Here is a 20990-nt window from a genome sequence, read left to right as displayed (position 1 = left end):
GGTGATAGGCTATTGATTGGCTATCAAGATGCGGCACACAGGAGGTCGGACTTCAATCAAGCTGGCGTTCCAGAGAGCATGGAGGCCACGAATGACTCCTAATCATTAACAGTCTCATTACACACAACATTAATCAGACAGTACTAACTAGTGAAGCAGTTTAGGAAAATACGTTCTCAGCTCACTTTGAACAACAACAACAAAAAAAAAAAAAAAAAATAGAGCACTAAACAACAGCTTCAGAAGCAGCAGAATCAATAACGGAGAATAAAGATCTAAGATTCAAAGATTTTCATTGTCAGTTCTCTATATATATCCAGGACATATAAACTCAGCTATGAACAACAGTACATAAGTCTTCATTTAAAGGTCTCCAAAGCTTATTTACTACACGTTAGCTCATGCGATCGTCTGCTGAAGATGTAGCTTGCATTTACCACTCAAGATGCTAACTCTTGAGATTTGATCAAATTTCCAACGAAGGTCTTACAAAGCTGACTAGATGAATGTCTTTCGTCCTCTTTTGTTCATTTCATAGCTGCTTATTTAGTAATGAATATTTAATCTGAATGAAAGACCTCCTGGTGCTGAAAGATGCTTTATTCCCTTTTCATTAGTTTTTAATTCATACCATATTGTCAGTGGAAAACTGCGACGCTGCTGGATAATGCAGCAGGTCTCTAGTTATATAGGTGTATATAATATAAGTTATCACCAGTAGACTTAATTATTTTAACAAAGAAAGCATGTCTAATCCATCGTATTGATAATCAAAGCATCAAAAGCAACCAAAACCCAAATGTTTATTGGCTGGAGCTGCAGATTGATATGATTAACCTCAAATGATTACGTCTCTAGATGTTGGATGAAAAACCAACATTTGCCCTCAAGCTGTTTATAACTGAAGTGAAGAGTTTCTGTCTGGAAAGTCCCCAGAGACTTGGACCATGTAATAGTGACAGTTATACATTGCTAACCTACATCACGATGACATTTGGGAGCAGCACGGCATCGTTGATAAGTCATGTGTAAGTCATGCTTGATGTCCTACTTTACCTCTGTTTGTGGCTGAGCTCCAAAATCCTCTGCACGTCCTTCTTGGGTACTGAGTCATCGCTTTTCAGTGTCTAAAAGAGAACACAGGAGTCTCTGTTTTTCCAGGAAAGACACCGTTTCGCATAGTACATGACAAACAAAATAAGAATGACTTCAAAGCATCTGCGGCGGAGAGGGCAAACACATACTCTGCACGTACAGTCCCTGAACTGTATAGTAAACGTTTTAGAACCAGGTTTTCAAACTCCCTTCAAGTGAAGGTGTTAAATATAGAATTTTGAAACACAACACAAAAAAAGGAACAGGATTCCTAAGACAAGTATTATGAAATAATGCACCAAAAATTATAGCTTTCAACTGTCTGCTGATCAATGTCCTAATGAGGGAATGTGCTGGCGTGCAGATTGGGTTCTGCTGGTGTCTAAGCACCTGCCTGATGGGAAATTATTTCCCTACTAGCCCACTGAGATGTTTTTATTTGTTAGGAGCTGATCAGCTTGTTTCCAGACTTGTAAGAAAAGGCAGAGCCAACTGGAAAGATTGTCTTCATAAATTGAGCTTGAAGATGATATCTGTGCCAATTAACTCCACATTTCTATAATGATTGAAGCAATCTCCTCCCCAGCTTCACTTCATTTAAATCTACGTTGAAGATAAAGAATTAGAAAAATAAGTCTGACGGCAGCCGTCGCCAACAGAGAACATATGTTCCTCAAGATAATAAGCTTTGTTTAAACTGCACAGTAACAACAGCGGATCTTTCTCTGCCATGAGTCAAAGGGACATACAGTATTTCTTCCTCCCATTCTGCAACCTTGTTCCCAGAAATGAGTGATAAAAGCTAAGACTAAACATTTTTTACAACCTTTTACTGCAACAGGTTTACTGCCAAGATTGATCTCTCTGTATTTTGCATTTTAAATCTGGTATTTGTGGTGACAGTGTCGTTTTTTATACACTGATAGGGATGTATTTCATGTGATTTACACAAAAAAAAAACATGACGCCAATGTTGAACCTAAGAGTATTGCGGAGCCTATTTTGTTCAGTAGTTATGAATGTAACCATGGTTCTGTGAATGTACATCTTCGTCTCTGCTGGTCAGGAAGAAGACATTGGAATGTAGCAAGCATTTGTGATGCTCCAAATAAAAACTGAGAAGCATTTAAAGGAAGGACTGAAGTCTAAAGAAAGGGTGACTGACTGCACTGAAATATCGGGGACTGACGAGGTGTAGGCATATGTCCTGTGCACGCATGTTACATGACTTTGTTTAATTATGCTCAATGACTTCTTTCGTTTTTGTATTTGTTCTGGGAGCTAGAAGACAGTTTCTGTGTAAGTTCATTCTCTGCTCTACCCTCATTTACTTGGTGTCGTAAAGCAACCAATGTGAATTCACGCTAATTTTGACATTTATGTAGCTAAATAAACCCCCAGTCTAATAAAGGGAAAATAGTAGTATATGAAAATCTACTCTATAAAATTGCTGACAACCTTGCAGCACCCAAAGAGTTGGCCTACCGTCCGTTCCCTATATTTACAAATCTCCTCAGGTTATATGATCATGACATTGAATTTAAACCATGAAACAGTTATTTTAAGCCCACAGTTAACTGCTTCACAACATCCCAGGAGCTACTGCCAAGAATAAATTCCCCGTCACACAAAGTTTAATTATTAGTGTTGCTGACCTGCACCTAGAGGACACCTCGTTAAAATTATAAACACTTACACGACTGCTGTCGCTACACGTCTCCCACTTGATGAGGTTCTCTTTTTAAAAGTCAATGATGTTTATGTGGATGACGCCCCCCCTCCACCCCCCACCCCGACGAAGAATCGATCTGTTCCACAGCATGCTATTTTAAATCTAACCCAACCTCTGGCCTGCCCAGCATGTTGGAGCAGGGCCCAGGGCAAAGAAAGATGCCAGCCTAGCTAGCCTGGAGTGAGCAGACATCAAAGCCTGCCCCGAGGATGATGGTATCCAGACTACATGAGCTTTTTCCTGCCACATGGGACATCTCTCACAAAACACACACCAACACCGGAGATGTGTGCATATCATTTGTCTGATTATTGATTTTCTGACTATCCTGGCTACAGATGTTCCCTGGAGCTTGAACACATCACTGTAACGCAGACAGGAATATGTCCCTCGGATTTCAGCTTTGGGATGCTAAGGTTTCTCTGCACAGAAACATAGGTCATCTGCCACCAAGGATCTAAAAGTGTATTTTGTAAATCCATTGTTGCATCTGCTAATGTAACTGAAAATATGTAATTATTAAAATATCTGAATCCCTAATTGAGTTTCTGTTCGTTTCTTGTCACCGCCAAGAGCTGTAATGAAGTTGACCCAAACTGACTGGTGGGAAGTGATGTGTAGTATCCAGCGCTAAGATAATTGTGTTTTGTGAAATTCTCACAGCATTATAATGTCTACAGTATAATAAGGCACATTACTTAACGAAGACCAGTATTTGGCAGGGCCAACGGAACCCTCTCCTAGTGACACAGATAATGATCCTCATTATCATCCACCTAAAGTTTCTTCTGAGCCCAGTTTCATTGCTACTTAATGAGGTCTTCTTTTTAAGCTAAGTTTAACTAAAGTGAGTGTCTTTAAAACTTTACAGCACGCACTTGTATGTACAGTAAAACCATGAGAAGCCAGCGTCGACATCTTATGGGATTTGCACATTCATTTACATTCTGTTTAAAAAAAGATATAAAAGTTACTTAACTAAAAATAAGGCAAGACAACCTAGTTGTCTGACCATTTTAGTGTTTGTGAACATGCTAACATTTATTCATTTCCTGTAACAGCTTGTCCTCTGGAGGGTCCATTTACACTCAAACCTACAGCCAAATTAGAATCATCAGTTAACCTATCGAGCGTGTCTTGGAACGGTGGGAGGAAGCCAGAGAAACTGGAGAGAAACCATGCAGGCACAGGGAGAACACGCAATAGTGATGGGAATTACAGCTCTTTTTAGAGAGTCGGTTGTTTTGGTTTCGGCTCACTAAAAAGTGCTGGCTCTCTGGGGTCCGAACTGGCTCCTCAGATTTTGTTGTTGCTTAAATGAATTTATTACCAAATGATGTGTATAGTGTAAAGGAATTACTAATGAAATAAATGAATAAATACATTGTTTATTATTTAAATTGCTTTATTTAAATCCTTATTGAACTGCTGCAAAAAACGGTCATCAGGAGGGTCGTCTCAGCCTGGACTTGAACCAGGAATCTTCCTGGTGTGGGGTATCAGCACTAACCACAAAATCTAATTCCAGTTTTTAACTCACTGTCTCCACTCAGTCTTTGTACTATTAAGCGCACTGAAATGTGAAACATGTTCGGCTTTATCAGAAAAAAGGACGAGAAACAACGTATTGGCTCCCAACGACGTGAACTGACTGCCGTCGTTCACTTCAAAGAGACGACTCTTAGAGCCGGCCCTAGTCAGCCAATCAGTCATGGCCTTATCCTTCTTTAAGTCAAACACTAAACTATAAAGTGTGACGTAAGTTTGCAAGGGAAATATTTGTTTATTTTTATCTGTACCTTATTTTTTTATTTACTTTTTCAAATGATCTGGTTACATGTATCTGTGATGTAACCTACGCTAGCGGCGCCGGTGACAAGCGTCACCATAGCAAAGAACAATTTCCAACCTCAAACCCCAGCCCAATAAGCTGAAAAATTTCCTTTAACCAGTACTCACGACTAAAAGCTTCAAGACCAATCTTTCCTGTTTATGCTACATATTTTCCCTCTACTTCTGCAAAAGCTGTGGTTTTCACTCACGGTAATAATTGCTTACATGCTCACTAAGTGATCTGCGGCTCCATTATTCAGCAGCCGTGTTTCCCGTAACACATTACATATGTAACAATAGGTTGGCTTGCTGGGAAAAAAAGAAAAAAAAAATTCACATTAATACTTAATCACATCTAGCCGGTTTGCAGCGGACTGACTGAAAAATAAGTGAGAGGAGTCATGTGTTCCTCAGCCTTTAACGTGCTGAAAACACAGGCGGGAAAATTACCTGCGGCCAAGAACTCGCATCCAAATAAGTCTTGGAACATCACTGTATTACAAAGAGAAAAACAGTCAAATCCCAACCTGAAGGTTGCCTTTTATGCTGTCCAGTTCCTTTGATGTTTTGGAGAGCTGGTGCAGGATGCTGCTTCGTTCAGTGAAGACTTCCTTCAGCTTCTTTTCCAGCCCATCATAGCTTTGTCTGTTGAGAAGATGAGACAGGGTGAGATTTCACTAATAAATGTCTACCACTAGCTGAGAAAATTCACTCTTTATTGGCACCCTTGGGAGAGTGAGGTGTTTTAAACTAGATTAAAAGCACCATCGTTAAAGCTAAAGGGTAGAGCGATGGGGAGAAAACTAATATCTACTCAGCACAGTCCCTCGATGGATAAAACAGAAAAAAAAGAGAAATAATTTATTGCTTTCAATCAACCAAGTTTAAGCCAGACTCTTTTTACAAAGATAGCTCTTTTGACCAGAGGTGTGCCCTTGTATTTTCATTTAAATATTCATGTAGTTCATCCAATTATTAAGGGAGAAAAAAATCTACAGGGCACATTTGTCAAATCTTGTTTTTCTCTTTTCTCATCTGAACCCCCATTGAATGGCACCGCAGAGGCGTTCTTGCCATTTATTACCGAGCTTCCATAGAGGCAAATATTAATTCACAGCATGTTCGCATGAACTATAGCCATAATAAACTTTTGCTTCCCTCTTCTAAATGACCCACTGCAATCCCCACTGAGTGTTGCGCCGAAGAACTGGATGCAAAGAGCATCAGGCTGCAAAAATTATTTTTCAAAAGACCCGACGAACGCAAAGGGAATGAAAGCCTTTTCCTTTTTGCCCCGTTAATCGACCAGTGATCAATGAGTTGCGATATTCCACTGCTTTCTCTCTTTCACTGCCTGACACCAATCTAATAACATTGAAAATCCATTTTTCATTTAATCTAACATCCTTGTTTACGGACTCAAGGGCAGCGGCAACTCTTCCGGGAGGCGTTTAAAATCAAGTGAATCTGAATGTGGTTATCCTACTAATAAAAGAGCCCAGAGGCTTTAAATTTCCCCTAAAGCTCGCAAATTTGATTACATTGATGACACTTTGAGTTTAATTGTGACGGTTTATGGTAGTCACAAAAGAGGCTGTCGAGCCTCCTCCTTCGCATGCGACCGGAGATGAAAAAAATAATAAATGGAAGTGATTGTGTACAAGTACCACATATAATTTTCCACCTGGACAAGGTGTGTTTATCAGGAGACAAATTGAGGTTGGTGTATAAAATGACCCCGTTCCACTCTGTGGCCATCACTATCCCCATTTTACTTTGGCCATTCCTTAGCATTTCTTATTATTGATGTTATAACATATCTGCACCCTGACATGAGCAAAATAGTCACCATAAAAGAATATAAGCAATTTCGTTCAACAAAGAAGAAATGGAAATTATGAATAAGAGAACTAAATATACATTGACGGTGAAGGTTTTTTTCTCACTGCACTGATAATTTTTTTTTTTTTTGAAATTAGATGGCAATATGTTTCTTTCAAAATCCATTTGCTCTTGTAAATAACTGCATGCAGTTTCAGAAGATTGAATCGATTAATAGGTGAACCCAACACATCACAACACATCTTGCTGAAGAGGTTTTTCATTTCCTCTAAATCTAAATAATTTTCTCCGCTTACTTCCCCACGTAATCAGATTGCAGATGCACTTGACCTGGCTCAATGAGTCCTCGCTGAACCCTCCCCGCTACTTCCTGATGGACAAAAAACCCTCTCGCTCGCCTACCTCTTTCTACATGAATCACTAGAACGGAATCTGGTTGACCGTTCCTCCCTTGAAAAACAGAAACGGTTACAGAACAGAGCAGAGAGCTGTCACATTATACTGAATCCTTGGTTTCGTTTCAGCCCGGGCCGTTTTCCAAAAACCCTGCGCAGTCCATGTCATAGATCCCAGCAGCAGATCATGCACAATAACACATAAATCACTAATAGAAAAGCAACACCTGGGAAATAAATAAATAACACAGTGTACTGAATCCCACACATGACTTGCTACCATATGGCATTGGTTGGAAATTTATTACAGGTTCAAGCAAGGGGGGAAGAAAGGGTGAGAGATTCCTCCCTGTCTGCCATATTATTCATTGCCCATTAGAATAGACCCTTGGGTATCTGTGAAATGAATCAGACCTATAATTTGAGCCCCGTTGACACAGGCACATGCATATCACAAGGCTCTTAGATAAAGGATTTATTTATTTATTTTCTGCCCGGTCCATTAGAAATTGCACATTACAACAAACAAACGGTAACAGCTGCATGATTGTACCATGACCTTCTAAGAGTTCAGTGTTCTGGCAGGCTCCCGCCAAACAAAGACCCCCTTTACTTCCACGTCGGTGACGTTAATGACAGTAATGACGACCCGGGACGCCTCACAAAAAAAGGCTTATGATCAGAAACGGCGCCACCCGACACATGGCAGTAAAAGCAGGGGAGGGTGAGATAATGAAATCTTTCTATTCAGACATCTGCAGATCGAAGTCCGTCCCTGGTTTTCTTCAAGACGGGAGGGCGGAGGCATCGTTTACGGGGATCCGATCGCTGAGGACAAATATTTCTTTACCCCTGGAGACACAGCAGGTCTCTGAGTTATACGAGGCTGACCCTGCAGCGGGGAACAGAACTGCTGAGGCTAAAGGAAACGCAGCTGAACGCTACAGTCAACACCCAAGGAATGGCTCAATAAAGGCGGCCAAGGCTGCGGAGCTGAAGGAGGTCCGCTGCTGACAAGAGTTGGCCTGTAAACATGTTTCATGATTGATGCAGTACAGTCCTCTGGACACATTTACATCTAATCTCACGTTATTTATACTTTGTGTCACAGTCTGATACACAACTTGACGTTGAAGTGGATTTTCTACTGAGTAGTACAAAAACTACGTGTAACTAACAAGAAAGAAAAAGTTAAATAACCTGATCTTGTTCTATGTTTCTATTTTCCTCCTTTTTTCCCCTTGTGGCTTGACTCACTGACAACCAGTGCTTTTATCACATTAACGAGAACACATCAATGAGCTACATCTGAACAATAGGAACACATGTACAGAAATAATAATAATTTAAAAAAATGCTGATTATGTCAAAACAAAGGCGCATGCCAAGGTCTTGGAGACATTCATTGTGATGGCTCTGTTCTCTCGTAGGCAACGTGTTTGATGAGGGCAGGGTTAACGAACAGTTTCACAGCTGGATCTCACAAACGGGGGGACTTTTGTGGTGTTCTCCCCATCAGTAGTGAGCAGTGATGATCAGCTACCGAGAGCGGTCTGTCTGAGGATGAGCTAACCGTGAATCAGTTGCAGGATGTGTCTGAATAAGAAGCCTGATTTCTGAAGGCTCAAACTAGCAACTTACGGGACTTAAGGGTCTTAAGTGCATGATACCCCAGGATGATTTTGGAGTCCTTCGAATCCAGTCAAACACTGTTTTGTTTGTTTTGGCAGCACAAAGATGAGCAACCATTCAACCAGGCACGAGAGGTCATTGTTTTGCTCATATTTTGCCAAGTGTCCCGTGAATTCTGAAGTGCGTCTGGTTACATAAGAAGAGCTCAGAGTCAGTCAAATGAAGCAAAGCCTTCTTCCTTAAAGTGAAGGAGGGGAAAATTCTGCAGTGGCCGAGCCAGTCTCCTGATACTGAGCTGCATTTCACTTGTTGGACATCAAACTACAAGCGGAAAGACGCAGGAACAGACAGTGACTGAGGACAGCTGCACGGAAACGCACGGCGAAAGCAACTAAATTCTTTGGTGATGTCCGAGGTCACTGCTGACAGATGATTTTCTGTGCTGTGATAAAAGTGAACATTTTATTTGCAATCTGATTTTGTCCAGTTCCAGATGAACCTGGCAAAATAGGGGACGGTTTATATAAAAAGAAGAAGTTAAATTGTAAAAACTGGATACCTTCAAATTAAAACCTCTTCACTTCAAGTATTCCATATTTATGATGTACTTTTTTTTATAATATACTTTTACAACTCTGCATCTCATGGCAAAAAGAAAAGCGTAAAGCTGCCATTTGTAAGAAGTACACTACATTATGCTCAGAGATATAGGAGCCTGCATAATATAGGAACTATGGGAGATAAGTGACAGCAGAGAGTTTCATGAAAATGTGAAAAGACCTGTAGATGACGTTTAGCCTCTTCCCGGTGTCCATGTTGCACAGACTTGAGGTAATATCTCGGCACAAACATCTGTCTCGGCACTCAAGGACGGAGCGTCTGCTCTGCCCCGTTGTAAACAGGTTGTGCTGCTACACCCACGTATGTTTTCATCTTTATTATTTATTTTCTCCATCTTTCTCATGCTCTTTATACGCTGCTTGGGAGCAGATGAAACTGGGAATCATACCGCTGCCAGTGCAGAAAAAAAAAATAAACGGTTTGACAACAATCGCAAAAACTGGCTCCACGTCTGGAAAGACCAGAGAACCTTAACGCAGTCACATTGAGTACGTTATCCGCCGTCTGCTTACCAATTAGCTGCAGTGGAAAAAATAATAACAGAGGAGCTCAGTGTGTTATCAGGTTGAGTAACCTGATGTCTCCCCCCTCCCCAACGTGAACTCTATTTTTGGAAAAATTGCAGGAGACAGTCTGTGGTTCAGACAAGGACAAATTAAAGGATTCCCTTGGGGCTCAGTGCCTCTGGAGACACATTGTGTAGCAGAACCGTTATTTTAATACCCGCCCACAGCCAAATCTGAGCTACATCAGTCACTCACTTCACATGTCGATGATACACATAATGCAATGACCATAATAAATACATGGTGTGTCATTTTCACTTCGTGGACGATTTCTTGGAGACGAAACGAGTCATTTTCCAACCTGAGGAAAACGCAGCCTCGCTCGCTTCTCAGTCGCCTTTATTATTGATAGATCAAAACTATTCAACCGAACAGGCAGGCATTTGCCATATCAGTATTTTAGACAGTGAGACTTGTTCTGTAGCTATTTCATCCTTAGCCAACATGTTTAATCTCTTATTTAGCACGGCTTGACGTGGCCTGTTCAGGTCAAGTGAGTCTCTTAAACTCTTTTTCCCCCTGAGGTTTCCTCTCATAGTGCCTTCAGGAAGCCTGGGGGCCTGTTTCTATCTCGTGAATCCTGGTTTGTCAGTGTATGTTGGTGTTAAAATACAGCAAACACCCATCAGTTATGACAGCAGTTGCCTAATTTTTCAACAGTAATCATATATTATTGTTTAGAAGGATACAGCCAACTCTACCAGTGGAAACCACAAAATATTCTAGGGCACTGAGGATGTTTTCTATGCAAATATGTCAAAACGCGTTTCCATGTTAAAAAAAAAAAGCCCTTAAATGGAGATCTACATGCTTGTCGTTGTCACTTTTATCCTGCACTGTGAAGCAAAACGACCATTTGCTCAAAACAACCAGAACCCCTAAAGAAGAAGACAAAGTGGTTGCACACGTACTAAAATCTAAACGACTCCCAACTGCAGCTGAGCTGTTCAATATCTGGACCATTGTAGTGAATTTAATCTGTTTGCCGGTTGGTGGTCAAAGATTGGGAGTCGTCGTTGTTGTGTCCTTATCGGTTGTGTTTGAAAAAAGAAGAGGGTCAAGAGGATGCTAATAACAAAGCAGTGGTTAGCATCACAGCAAGACAGTTGCAAATTCTAAAGTGCTGCCCAGCTCAGGTGTTTTTATGAGTTTACATATGTGTTTATTCTCAAATACACATGCATGTAAGGTTAACACAAGTGCAACTCGTTACCCTCTACTAGATGATACAGGTGCCATTTCCAACTACAGTCAGCACAAGTCATTTGAAGTTAAATTATTCTCGACATTATGGACGCTAATTAATGACAAAATATGACAAAATCACTCTAAGCAAATCCGAACATTTGTTGAATGGTATCATTTTGCAAAATTTGAAAATTTGAAATGAGCCTGAAATGGGCTAATTGGATTCATGAATAAAATTTATTAGGAAAACTTCAGTCATATATATATATTTTGCAGAATAAAGTCGATTGAAAAAAAATAAATCATTTGTTGCAGCAACCAGGGGGAAATTGAAGACACAGTGTCAAAAAACTGTCCTATCCCGATCACCTTATTACATAAACATCTGATGAAAGAAGATTTTGATGAGATGAAGTCAGTATTCAGCGGTGACCGTTGCTTCCAAGTCCTGGACTAGAAAGTGAAAATGCCAGCGTTAAGCCTGCTAATAAACCTCACCATGTCCCTGATTGTAAGATCGAAGTTAAACATTTAATATTTTACAAGGAAGCTGCCACAGAAACCAACAGATACTGAGCATAAGAGGAGTTTATCTGTAGTCATGCAGATTCCGGGCGGACAGCAGTTTATGTGGTACTCCCAATTTCAGACTGGATTAATTATGCCATTAGGACGGGGTAAATAAATAGTTTTAATAAGGGGGACTGCCCAAGGCCTGTCAGCAAATTAATATATTCCTCTAGCAGAGCATGACCACCATCCAACATCTGTAACGAAAGTCAGTCATGTTTAAGAACTGCTGTATAAACAGCGCAGACGGCATGGAATATTAATTGCATGCATGTCAGGGGACCGCTGACACTAAATCTTCCTTAATTGTTTAGTGAGGGGATATAATGAAACAAGTAGTGGTGGGGATGCCAGTTTTGCTATATCAATAAAGCTCAAAGCAGACACAAACCCCTTACCATTTAAGGACATCCAATCAGCATGATTTGTGTGACCACTTGGCATAAATTCATGTATTTTATGATTTTAAAACAGCTCTGGGGATGCATTGTCCATATTTATATACAGCCTATGTTTTAAACTGGAGTATCTTATCTGGTCATTTTATGCTTCCATGTAAACGGTTAAGTTGTCTTTTCCACACCCTTTACACTTTCTACGCCTATACTCTCCCACAGTACTACAGTCTATTTCTGTTTTTGTTGCAGATCAAGTATGAAATAGTGATTGAAATGCAGCCCATTTGGACGACATGCTAACCAGTGGTCTCTTCCAAGCCATTAACAAACTGCTGCTCTAAACTGCAACAACCCGCAACGTCGACTTATGAAATACACATGCGTCAAAAGTTCGTTGTGATGCAGTGATTTCTGTTATATCCTTTCATCCATTATCTGTTGCTAATTATCCTACAGTGGGACACAGGTAGCTGGAGCCGATTCCAGCTGGCATCAGGCAAGAGGCGGGTAGACCAGGTAGACCCCGGACAGGTCGCCAGTTTATCACGGTGCTAACAGAGAAGGACAATCAAGCCCTCGCACTCGCACGGGGCCAATTTAGAATCGCCATTTAACTTTCAGTCACGTGACTATGAGACAACGCCGTAGCAGCACCTGGTGAAAACCCACAAAGGAACAGGGAGGACACGCAAACGCCGCACAGCCAGCTGGCAGGTTTGAACACAAAAACATTTCTTGCTGTGGGGCGAGAGCGTATTTACATGTGAGACGGTGACTCTGGGAGGAAAAAAAGGAGGAACTTCTCTAATGTACTAATTCACGGCTACGTCAGCTGCCATATGGTCCACGAAATATGCTGCTCCTGTCTGTCAGCTACTGAGCAGAGAGAGGAGAGAGAGTCCTCTTCGGGAGAGCGGTGAGTGCAGCAGACACTGATACTCTGTAGTATCTTGAGCTGAAATGTGAAATGTACATTATGAGGAAATACAGAGTTAATAGAAGAATGGTTTACACCTTGATTAAATCATGAAGTGAATCAGTTCGATTTATCCAAATTCCTGAAATTAAAATGTCAATCGCACATCTCTAAAACAGCCATTCAAGGACAAGTGCCATCAGATAATAATGTGTGGATGCCTATGTTACGAAATAAACAAAAGCAGAGCAACTCGTGTTTAAGAACTTAATCATTTAGACAGGCGAAATTTAAATAGCACAAACCAATTTTACACATGGCTAATAAAGACGCACTGATATTTTGTATTTCTCTATTTTCCTTGATTATTTATGGGATGCTGACTGAGAATATATGTGGAGTTTTCTTTTCAGGCCGTGTTTGAGCAGCCAATATGAAACTACAGTGGCGGAAAATTGTGATATGAGAAAGATATAAGATCCCTCCATTTGCGCATCCTTGTAAAGGGAGTCCTTCTAATTTGCTCATTACTTAAGTTATGTAATTTTCTACCGAGGGAGGTTTAAAGCATTGAAATAGAAATACTTAGCATATTAGATGAATAATTCAATGATTACTCGCAGGCATTTTCATGCAAAAGTAGACAGCAATTACTTTCCCTCGACAAATAACACCCATCACCCTCTACGTGAACAATGCTGGATGGGGCGTCGTAATAGAGGATACAGCTGTCATAAGAAACAACAACATGCAAATGGGACACAAAGACGCACAACAGAGATATGATGCATGTTCTTTACTGGGAAGTTTCAATTAGATCTTTTAAAAAGAAAAATACAAAACTTTTGCCCAGTTTTTCCTTCAGGCATACGTAAAGGAACAAAATAAATAAATAAATAATATTCCTGAGTGTATTTCTCTATTTTCTGCCTGGGCTGAGCTCATCAAACATTCCTCCCTGCTCTCACTTTAGTCATGTACAATCCAAACCATTTCCACTGCGACATGAAGCCCCTTAAATCAAACTACGCGTGCTGCAATTGCATTTGATTTTAAATTAACCAGGTCAAATCCAAACCCTTAATTCTAGCTCAATACATATTCATGCTATATTCGTCTACTATACATTATGTGCCAATGTTCTCTTTGTGTATCTTCCTCAGCTTGATGTATGATACTGACGCGACTCAATGTGTCTTTCCTATGGCAGAATCTCTCATCTAGGGACCTATATCACACAAATTGCAGATTTTAAAGAATCCCAGGAACCTCTTACGGTTGCCACTTTCAATTAAATCTGGGATTTCAGTGTATCCAATGCAATTCCACCCATCCCTGTTTTTCAAAGCTGTGCAACACTGCGATTCTTCTGTCGGTAATTGTTATGCTATAATCAAAGTGGATTGAGCTTGGACTTTTTTGTTTACTCTGAAAACAACACTCCGCCAGACATCAATGCTCACTGCTGGAGTGAACGTTAAAGCGATCCTTTGTGTACGTGGCAGAGCCTCACCTTTTCCCTCTGAGATATTTTATGACAACATCTAATCCAGCTTTATTTCCAGCGTTATCGGAGAACGCTACAAGAAACAAGTTGTTTTGCACCAGAGGCAACATCCTCGGGACATTTACACTACAGCTACAAACTGCGGCTGACTGTTCCCGGATTAATTTTCCTTGTGAGCTTTTGTGGGAACAACATCACGTTGTAACAGGGCCCAACATGAGCGACTGTAAACTATAACGCAAAGACTCACAAACCGTGGCCGATCAGCCACAACATTGAAACCACTGATACGTGAAGTGAATAACATTCATTGCTGGGAAGCCTTTGGACCTGACATTTACGTCTCAGACATGTACCACCCGCCTAGACCAGACCAGCCCATAGAAATAACACTCCTTGATGTCGGCAACCATCCCCAGCAGGGCGCAGCCTGACACAGGCACACACAGAAAAACAGTTTAGGAACAACTCGAAGATCCACAGAGACCCCTCCCCTCAACCAATAGGACCTAAAAGCCCCCACTAACAACATTCTGTTGCCAGATATTACCCCCTCAGAAGGCCCATGTCCATTCTCTGTCTGTTGTGAAGCTCCTAGGGAGACCTACACAGTATTATGGAGGTCATAATGTTATGCCAGATCAGTGTATATACCTAATAACATGCACTGCAGCAGTAACACGTTATAATTAAAGCAGGCGGCAGACGAAATCATTTGTTTTCCACCAGAGCAGCCCATTGTTTAACAACCCAACTTTAAACTGGTGTTACATGTGGACTTGCAGGGGTTTCCCCCCAAGAATTTGGTTGGTAGAGGTGTTTAAGTGCTTAATGGAGGATTGCAACCACAGGACGACCCAAAGCACTTATTTAAAATACCTCCGTGTGTGATCAGTCCAGCTCATCAATATGAACTTAAACTCTCTTCAACAGGGGGGCGCGATCTTCTGGGTGGAACGTGCACCGAGCAGACATCAAACAAATTCTACCCCCGTGTACCTCCAGCATCCCCACCAGACTGTGAATGACTGAGTGAGTTGTTTTTGTCAGCAAAACGTAGCAACTAGATTAAAAAAAGTTGGCTGGCTTACTGAACGTAAAAGTCGGAAAAATAATTTACCTGCTCGAAAATATACACAGCGGGAGATCTTAATTTTATGACAGGAAGGAATTTGTGAAGGTGGAATACAAACGGTTTAATATAGGGGAAAGCAGCACTCATTGAAATAATAGCCCTCTCTCTGTCAGTGTTTCTCTTATTTCCTCTCATCTGACCGATGGCTAAGAAGTTGGAAACTGGCAACAAGCAGGCAGATGCATCTGATTCACATCAAGGGCAATCAGTGAAGCCTCTCCCCAACTTCCAAGAGTCACTCAGGGAAAACACAAGAGGACACGTTAAGCCGGGCGGAAGGGAGGGAAAAGGGGGAGTGTGAGGTGGAGAATGTGGAATTGGATGACGGATGTGACTTGATTACTGGTTAACTACCCTGCTGGTGCACCACTCCGATGTGGATGAGAAACCTGCTGGCGGCTAGATTATCAATTTGGAGTAGGCAGGGCTCTATTTGAATCTATTGTTTTGCGCCGTCTTTGTCTTTGACTGAACTTAGAAGTTGGCTCCACCGTCCTACTTGGCTCGATGATTTGCCACTTCACCAACTCTTTAATAAAATCTCCCATCAAGCTTTTCATCAGATTTATTAGTTCTGTTGGCGCCGAGGCACCTGCACCTGCTGCAGTGCTCCAGTTCTCCCACAAACCGGGCGCATGTAGGACTGATATGATGCATGATGTGGGGCTTTTCATGCAACCTCGGAGCATGATTGGGAAGAATGAAACCAAGATGATCAGCTCAAAAATCACAAACTTTTGTGGTAAATGTCAACTAAGACACGTAATCTGGGATAGTTGCTCCAATTAATTTTTTTTTTTTTTCCCAATGTCAAAATCCTAGAAAGGTCATGCAAAAAGTCAATTTTAAGGTAATATGGAGGAAAATTACATCATTAGATGTGATCTATGTTGGGACTATTGATTTTGCAGAACTGCCATTTACAAGACAGCTAAGGTGCATTTTCATAAGTCTAAAATCCAATTCAGTGTATCGCTGTATGCTGAATCGTTTGCAGAAATTGGCGTCCATGACACTGACGCTAGTGTGGTGTGATACATATTTCATAGTGCGATTTCTGAGACTCAGATAACACGAAAGGCAATAAATGTAGTTCATTATGTGATACATTTGAGAGACGGTTCAACTCTGAAAAAAATGTCATGCCATCAGGGATATCTCAGTCTGGGATCAGAGACACACGCATATTTTAACAGAGTCCATTTTACAAATTGGGTGCATGGCAACGGATTTATCAGATGGGAGAGTCACACAAAATACTAAAAGTCTGATGATGGGGAAGTGAGTCCTATTTTATTTTATTTTTTTAATTTGAGACAGACTGGAGGCAGATCTCTTTGTCAGTGCAGCCTTGATTTTGATCATTCTGTCTCTTGTGAGTCACTCGAGAAGTGTGCTTGAAGAGACGTTTGACAACGTGTAAATGTACGTGTCTGTAGCAACCTGCTAACTGTCAAAGGACTTAAAATATACAAAAAATACAAGTCATCCACTTGTACCCCAAACATTTGAGTTGGCTTTGAACCATGGGTCTAAACGCCCACATTCTTACCCTCTTGAATGCATTCTGTGCTTATTGCTTTATAAAACAAAAAAAAAAAAAAAAAAAAAAACAGGCTTATGTTAGAATAAGACGTTTTAACCTCATGCCTTTCCCGGAAGCTTTTCTGCCAATGCAACCTGTGCATTTTCATTCCTCCTCTCCTACAAATCTTATTAAATGTGCAGTTTATGAGCTCAGGAAAGCACCACAGTGTCTGGTGGATGTTTGTTTGGGTATTTTGTCTCTGATGTTGCTGCTAGTTTTCCACAAATCATCCTCAGGCAAAGAACCAACCTACACACCAAGTTGCAGGACTGTGATTCTCAGCACAGTTACAAGCTGCAAGCAGCGTTTTGTGTGACCTGGGCTGCAGATTTAAACATGTCTGGCAGTGCACTCACAGCTTTCTTATAAAGCATTAAAAATTATAAATAATTAAATGTGTTTTAGCATAAGGCCCTATTCTTGAGACACCTTTGATTAGATAACATGTTGTATCATTTACAGTCAATCAGGCAGTTCATAGGATACGCTACTTTTAAGATAACACTATATGCAGTAATGAGTGAAAACCAGTTTATGATATTAACATACCAGATTAGGAGTTATACGGACTGCAATTTGCATTCCAGTGCGTTTTTTATGTTACTGCTACTACTGCTACATAATGAAGGTTTAATGAAGCAATTAAAACAACATGACCACAGCTACAGCAAAATTAGTACATTGTACACTGTACAAATTTTTAATCGAGGTTGACTAGATATTTGATATTTGGTAAAATAAGTAAAGGCTTTCTTAATGGTGCCCTCGTAGTTGTAGTTTGGTTCCCTTGGTTCCGACCAGAACTATACAACTGTGCATGGAATTTTTTAACACTTACAATTAAGGACATGACATATATAAAACATTTAAAACAATCCTGTGTGCAGTTCAAAGTAGGATTCATGGGCTATTTCTACCACCTGAGAACATAAAGGGTATAAAGTTTTAAAAATGAGTCAAGACAGCACCAGGAATTCTTCCATTGCACACTGAAATCATTTTAAAATTTTTGCGCAAAGACACAGCGGTTCCAATGTAATAGCTCCTAGAAGAAAAGGGTATGCTTGATCATTCTGCCCTCTAAAGTCATAGGATAAAGTACAACGCTTAAACTTTTGGTCTGCTTTCATATTTCAGCGGGAACTCTTGTTCAGATGGCAGCTTTTGTTCAAATGTACTGCAACAGCAGAGCAATCGCATGACAGTTGGCTTTAATTGCAACACATCTGCAATCCGCTGTAATCTGCAACACAATTATGAAAAAAAAAAAAAAAACTGCTGTTTGATGATCATGACATCATGAACATGAAATAGGAAAACTGTATTCATCACACACCGCCTGACAAAAAAACAAAAAACAAAAACAAAAAAAAAAACACTAATATTTCGTTGAACTGCCTTTAACTTTGATTACAGAATGCATTCGCTGTGGCATTGTTTCGATAAGCTTCTGCAATATCACAAGATTTATTTCTATCCAGTGTTGCATTAAATTTTCACCAAGATCTTATATTGATGATGGGAGTCTGGCCATTGTGCAAAGTCTTCTCCACCACATCCTGAAGATTCTTAGTGGAGTTAAGGCCTGGACGAGGATGATGGCTAATGAACCACTCTTTCACAATTTGAATCCTGAAATTGTCATCTCAGTGACAATATGCTCGTTCCATCAGGGAAGAAAAAAACAAAAAAACATTGATGGAATAACCTGGTCATTCAGTGTATTCAGGTAGTCAGCTGACATCTCTCTTTGGTTATAATGTAATGCTGCTGAACCTAGATCTCACAAACTGCAGAAAACGCCAGACCACAGCACTGCCCTCACAGTCTTGTACAGTAGACACTAGGCATGATGGGTGTATCACTTCATCTGCCTCTCTTCTTGCCCTGGTGCCCCATCACTCTAGAACAGGGTGAATCTGGACTCATCAGACCACATGACCTTCGTCCATTGCTCCAGAGTTCAATCTTTATGCTCCCTAGGAAACTGAAGCCTTCTTTTCCTGATTAGCCTCACTGATTAGTGGTTTTCTTAAGGCTACACAGCTGTTCAGTCCCAATCCCTTGAGTTCCCTTCACATTGCTTCCACTATTAAATATAGCCCTGAGTTCTACTGTTGTTTTTCTTCAATTTGATTTCACCAAATGTTACCAAAGTGATAAATGTGATCACGATCATTCAGGATTTTTTTCCAACCACATTTCTTCCTCGAAGACGCTGGTTCCCATTTATCCTTCCAGTTTTTAATAATGCATTAGACAGTCTTTAACCCAGTTGCAGTAGTTTCTGCTTCAATTTCCAATGGTGATTTGATCCTTCTCAAAAAGACTAACATCTTTTCCATGAACACGTGGATGTGTCTTTCGACGCGGTTGTTTAAGAAATGAGAAGCTAATCATTGCATCAGTTGGGGTTAAATAACTTGCTGGCAGCTTAAAGATAATCACCTATGCAGTAATTATCCAGTTGGAGGTTTGTACCTATTCGCTTAGTTAAATCCAGGTGGTGACTTTATTTGTTTATTTTTTTGGGGCCAGTCAGAGTATATGAGACCCTAATACGTTGAACACCGTAACCAAGTCACTGGCACAGTGTACAGAGACAGTATAGACTGGAAGGTCCCAAGGTCAACACTGGAGACACCTCTGAAGGTTGTCAAGAATGATCAAGCCTGTGGGACTTCCAGGCACCAGCTAACAAGTTGGTGATGGCTAAACAATGAGAAATACCAAGGGCTGAAAGGGGAAGTAGAAAAGATGCGCAGCAAATGTAAACCAGTGGAAACACTGTTAACAAATATTATCATGAAAAACAGTTTGTCCAATTTGTGTGACTTTAATTTAATCTAATTTGTGTTGAAGGAACATCATGTTCACAACATAGTCTGCGGTTCCTTTTGAAAGCGCGTGACTTCAGCTTTAATGCCTGCTGGTGATTAGGTACACACTGTGTTTCTCCTTAACAGGGCTCCTGGGAGTGTGCACTGTATAAAGCGTGCATACAAAAGGACATCACAACCACACGGTCTCATTAAAGTGCTGACCGGGACGAGGCTCCGTCTGATGACTGAGATGGCAGATGGCAGCATGCTGATAGAGGCATTCAGGTCAGAGGGACAACCTTGATTTAAGCACGTAAACAGCAGCAGCAGATCACCTTCAGCAGTCACAATTTTTCAGGTGCTCGCGCCGTCAGCGATGCATACATTATTGCGATGCAAAAAGCCAAATCTGTTGGCCAAATTTTCAAATTTCAGAAATGACAAGCCAACAGTAGAACACATTACATGAGTTGATATAATACATGGAGGAGGCAGACGTTCTCTCTTTAATCTGCATGAATTTCATATCAAATTTATAATTACACTTATTAGCATATTAAGTACTAAATTCATCTCTAATCTGCCACCCATTTACATTGCTTTTCATGAACTATGGCACGTTATGCTGCGTTGAAAGGGAAATTATCTCCTATGCCTAAAAATACCATCAATTTGAAAACGGACCGAAATGAACCGAGGTTAATAGAGGTCCTCACCCTTAGTTGATAAGACTGAATGTTGGCATCTGTGGCCTTGCTCAAGACTGACAGGGAGTCTATTTAAAAGTATGTGATTTCACTTCAGCCCTCCTTAGATCATTATGCAGTTACCATTTTTTGAAATGTACCTTCACAAGACAGTGCTTTAAGTACCTGGTCTGTCAGCTTCTCATAGAAGAGGTGGGCGCTAACAGCTCAATTCTGGAAAAGGGCTATGAAATTAGGCGTTTTTAAATCACACTACACGGCTGATCATCCTCTCAGCATCATACATCCTCCAAAACAGTCTAGCTTTAAAACAAAATCATCCCAAGACATACTTCAAACAGCATATCATCCAACTACTGATAATTTTAGTCAACACCCAGACAAATTAAATCTAGAGAACTAAATGGACCTAAATAAATACCAAAATAAATACAACCGATGTG

The 20990-nt window shown here is 40.6% G+C and overlaps 1 protein-coding gene across 1 annotated transcript in view; it reads right to left on the bottom strand.

Moving 5' to 3' along the window:
• Positions 1–20990, bottom strand: part of luzp2 (leucine zipper protein 2) — a 145969-nt gene that overhangs the window by 70233 nt on the left and 54746 nt on the right. The window contains exons 2-3 of the mRNA XM_047580021.1: positions 5188–5305; positions 1057–1127 (exon numbers count right to left, since the gene is read on the bottom strand). Coding sequence (XP_047435977.1) covers positions 1057–1127; positions 5188–5305 — 189 coding nt within the window. The remainder of the gene's footprint in view (positions 1–1056; positions 1128–5187; positions 5306–20990) is intronic.

This window comes from Mugil cephalus, chromosome 3, assembly GCF_022458985.1.
Source record: "Mugil cephalus isolate CIBA_MC_2020 chromosome 3, CIBA_Mcephalus_1.1, whole genome shotgun sequence".
NCBI lineage: Eukaryota > Metazoa > Chordata > Actinopteri > Mugiliformes > Mugilidae > Mugil > Mugil cephalus.
Note: the sequence above shows the minus strand (reverse complement) of the source record. Positions and strands in the feature narration are given on the sequence as shown.